General features: G+C 38.1%; 1 protein-coding gene across 1 annotated transcript; it reads left to right on the top strand.

The window, feature by feature from the left end:
• The first annotated feature begins 534 nt into the window (after positions 1–534).
• On the top strand, positions 535–4,162 carry FBXO5 (F-box protein 5). The gene is made up of 4 exons (XM_009704008.1): positions 535–1,268; positions 1,590–1,680; positions 2,333–2,494; positions 3,911–4,162. Exons 1-4 carry the CDS (start codon positions 547–549, stop codon positions 4,160–4,162), a joined length of 1,227 nt encoding a protein of 408 aa, XP_009702310.1. The 5' UTR covers positions 535–546.
• Positions 4,163–4,678: the final 516 nt, after the last annotated feature.

Genomic DNA, 4,678 nt, shown 5'->3' on the forward strand with positions numbered 1-4,678 from the left:
ACTCAGGCTTTTCCTGTGTCACCCAGCTTCCCCCCTTTTTCAAAAATGCCGGATACCTGGCTGCATCAGCAGCATTGCCTCTGGCCTTGGATGCAAACTTCAGGCTGCCCTGGCCTGGCTATACCCCCGCACGGGCCTGCTGTCGCTCAGGAACCCTCCGCCACTGGTGTCCCCTGCAGCGACCACACGTATCCTGAGTGTGTCACTGCATTTCGGGTAGGAAGTGGAGATGCTGGTGTGTCTAAAAGTAATCTGTACTGATGGAATGGTGACAAAGTAAATCACCCAGTCAGTTTTCTCACTGCAGTTATGTGGAGCTCTAATTTTGGGAAGATCTTACATAGATTTGACAAGTGACTGTTCAAATCCTTAGTTTCACTAGTTGTCTGTGTTTTAGACACTAGAGGGTGAGTTAGATAAAAGCTTGAAATTCGTAATGCAGAAGGAAGGCATGACTGGTTCTTTATCAGAAAAAGAATTTGTGGTGCAGTTTATGCTGTGTTGTAATACTGTCCTTGTCGTTTCTTCCAGGATACAAGCAAAATAATGAAATCGAACCTTAACCACTCTTTCAAAATGAAATGTGATTTTGATTGTACGTCTCTTCGTGCTGGGTTTCCATCACTGAAATCTGCTGTAGAGAAAACAAGACTGGAAGCATCCTGCCCCTTGAATAATGAGGAAGGCTTTTGTAAAAGCTGTGCTGAAGACTGTCAGAAAGTACTCCTTGGTGGCTCATGCCATGCGGCCACCAGAAATCTGGATCTTGAAGATGAAGGAAGACCTGTACATAACAAAGAAAACAAGCAAGTAACCCAGAGACTTGATGAAGGTATCTATGAGATGGAGACACTGGAAAACAGTAAATTTAATGATGACAGTGGTTATTCCTCTATGTTAAGTAATCAATATGCTGATGCAATAGAACCTGAGGATAGTATACCTTTGGCTGGGAATCTCTGTGGCACACCAAAGCATTGTCTCATGAAGAACCAAAACCAAACACAATTTTCAAAGAAGACTTTGTTGCCAGTAATCCATTATGAAGAAATGATTTGCTCAACTTTGAAAAAAAGCGGTAAAAGAAATCTCAAGTCTTGGGCTGCAGTAGACAGAATTGTTTTTAAGGGAAAGGTTGAACTTTGTAACCTAATTGGAAAGAAAATGGGATTAGATAGAGTAGACATTCTTGCCGAACTCTTCCAAAAGAACCTGAAGCATATATTAGCAAAGATTTTAAGGCATCTCTGTGAGATGGATTTAATAAAGTAAGTATATTGATCTCGTTGTATTTCACTGGGAAAGGAAACGACCCAATCAGATGGCTTAAGAATGTTTTAGATATGGGGCTTGTGACACTTACTCGATGGTTAATATTATGTATTAATACATTGACAGTTCATGTTTTAATATAAGCCATGATATATATGGGGAATGTGTCTTTTCCTAGAAGGACAATTAAAGACTACAACTGTGAACATATCCCATCTTCTACATGAAAAAAAAAATTACATAATTATCCCCACTATTAAATGAAAAGTTTTTCCCTTTCCTTGGAGGTAACTGATATGTTTGTATTGTCATTGCAGTTTTGCCAAAGTCAACACAACATGGCAGAAGATTCTACAAGAAGATAAATGGATTTTCCAAAAGTATAGTAAAGCTGTGAAAAACCTTTCTGTAAGTTTCTGTGCTTGTTAGATATTTCAAGCCTAAACCAGCAGTGTCTTTCTGCCATTTCTTGACTCCTCCCAGCCTTAGGAGATTGCAGAAGAGTTCCTTAAATGGAAAATGTTGTCACTGGGGTGTCTGAGTTTGTCCTTTTAGGATGCCCTGTCTCAAGTGTTGCTAGTCACTTCCTTGGAGCCCAAGGAAGGCTGACTGAGAGGGTTACCCAAGGAGAGATGCAGATGTTCTTAAGAGCTTCCACACGTCCTGTGTTACAGAGGAAGGCAGGAAGGAGAGCGTCAGTTCCAGCACTGCCTGCTGGGCAAGCCCTAGAGGCTCTCAGCAGGGGCTTGCTTACTTCAGTGTCCCCAAGAAGGGAGAGAGACCGAGAGAAAGCCCTCAGCTGGCTGTGCAACTCAGGTTCTCCGCTTATACTTTCTAGCAGCAGTCTCTGAAGTGCAACATGTTGACTACAGAAAACAGAAGTTTCTTGCACTGTGAGCTATTCCTAATGCCTATTTGTCCTATGAAATAAAAAATACAAGCCACACTAACCACAAAAACACTAACTGCACTAGCATAAGTTGTTGACTTCTATTAAACAAAAAAATCAGTATCAGATAAGTCTCTTCTCAAATTTTATTCTTGTTTTTCTTTTCATTAGAATGGCACTAAGGCATCAGAGCATGCTGCAACAAGGGAGTATGTTCTCTACCGAGCGGCTTTAGCTTCCATTCAGAAAGCAACTCCACCAAACAACTTGAATAAAAAAGGCACCAGGTCCAAAGTATCTAAGAATCACAGCAGGCTCATGGAGTTTTCTGAGGTAACTAGTGATTTCCATTCATCTTTAATTTCTCACATTGTCTGGGACAGCTTGTATGGCATATTACTGAAAGTAGTATCTCCAGTTTGAAGTCCTTGTAAGTCTTATTAGTATGGCTGCCAGATTTTGCTTATTGAGCCTATTTTATAAGTCAATGTCAGAAACTAAGTGGAGAGTATTGATACACTGGGATGTTCTACATTTGTTTTTTCCCTGGCTGTCTAGGTGCGCTCAAAATGGCTTAGTGATTTTTTTTTTTGCTTAAATTTTGGATTGGATCAGATATGAAAAAGGTTAGTTGTTTCCTCTTAGTTTCCGTGGGCTTATAACGAACCCCAAAGACTTAGTAGTTCTTTTTTAAAAAATAAACAAATTAATATTTCTTCTGTTCATTCTATGCTTTTTTTCAGCTAATTATCTGACATTAACATGGCTTTTTTAATGACATTTGTAGTGTGTCACACATTTGGACTTGTCAACAACTGCCAACAGCCTGTTTCCCTTCACCTTGTTATTTTTCTTAAGCTTTTTTTTTCATGTACAAGTGCAAGTCTACATTGCAAGTATCTTATAAGGCTCTTAAAAATGTTTATTGAAAGTCATGGTTTGTTAATAAGCAACAGGTTCTTCCTAACTAGAAGAAGTTTTTATACTTAAGCTCAAAAGTCTTATTCTGCAAATTGGTGCGATAAGAGAGGAAGATATAATTACACAGGAAAGTATGATCAAGCTGCTCTAATACTACTGTGTAGCACTTTGTAGCATTAGGGATCTGAAAATTCAACTGTACACTGAATTAGCAGTCTAAAATTTTTTTCCTTGGTAAACATATATGTTTATACACATACATTTAAAAGCAAAATACACATACATTGTTAAAAGCAAAATGTTTTTATAATTGAGTGACATAAGGTTTTACACAGGTCTATAATTTTCTAATGCTGGATGATTTTGAATGGTGGATCTGGTTTTGTGTCAAAAATGAATTCATTGGAGAGAAGTAGGAGCTCAAGCTGAGCACCCCACAGCTGAGATTTCTGGACACATTGCTCACTTTTCAAAAAGATTAATGATTTAAATGGAATTCAGATTTATTTTCCTTTTTAAAATTAAAGTTAACTAAATCACCATCCTTGGACAAGGTTTGGAGGATTCAGGAGGGCTGTTTTTCTTTAAAATTTAAAGAATTTTAAATTGGCTACCTCTATTGCAGTCCAAAATGCCTGCAGTTATAGACTGATTATTCCTGTTCAATCTCCATCTGAATTTGATACAACCAGCATTAGGCTAAATTTATAATTTGTCTCTTGAGTAGGAGAAGTTACATGTTTTCTGACACTCGGATAACATCAGGGAATATTCGGGGTGTGTATTTACCCTCCACTCATTATTTTCTTTATATGCTTTTTCCAACAGGCTGCCAAGACCTTGAAAAACACTGAAAGCCTTAAAGTCTGCAATCACTGTGGCTCGCCTGCAAAGTATGACTCCTATCTACAAAGAGCGACGTGCAGTCGTGAAAGTTGTGGCTTTGACTTTTGCACAAAGTGCCTGTGCGGCTACCACAGCTCCAGTGACTGTACGAGTGGGAGACCAGTGAAACCCCACTCTAAGCTGGGGCCGCTTCCTGGGACTAAGAAAAGCAAACAGAATCTACAGCGATTGTGATCCATCCATCCCAGTACAAATTGTCAGATGTCCCTTAAAAGTTTTTTTAGGATACGAAGTTATCCACAAAGAAAATCAAACAAGAAAATGCTTTCTGCTATTCTATATTTAAAAAAAGGTTAATTTTATTATTCCTCTGTTCTATTTGGTCATGTTGAAATTCCTAGGAATCATCACAAATATCCATTCAAAAGAGTCTTACTAATCTATAAATTTAAAAGAGAATTCTGGATATGGATTCTAATAACATTTTAAATATCGTCCTGACAGTTTGTCTGTTGTGTTCCAGTCTTTAAAACACCCCACAATAATAATGAACAAACCAAAAAATATTTGGCAATTAGCCTTCCATGTGTAACCATAGCAATCTTGAATGCCAGAAGGGGGAAGTATAAACTGTTTTATTTAAATGTTTGCTCTTGTTCAAAAGTCTTTTAAAAGCATTTATAGTGACAATGTCAAGTGAGGTGAGTGACGTCCCTTTTAACATAAAATTATGAGGGAGTCTAGATTTTA

Source organism: Cariama cristata, unplaced genomic scaffold (assembly GCF_000690535.1).
Source record: "Cariama cristata isolate BGI_N322 unplaced genomic scaffold, ASM69053v1 scaffold20167, whole genome shotgun sequence".
Taxonomy (NCBI): Eukaryota; Metazoa; Chordata; class Aves; order Cariamiformes; family Cariamidae; genus Cariama; species Cariama cristata.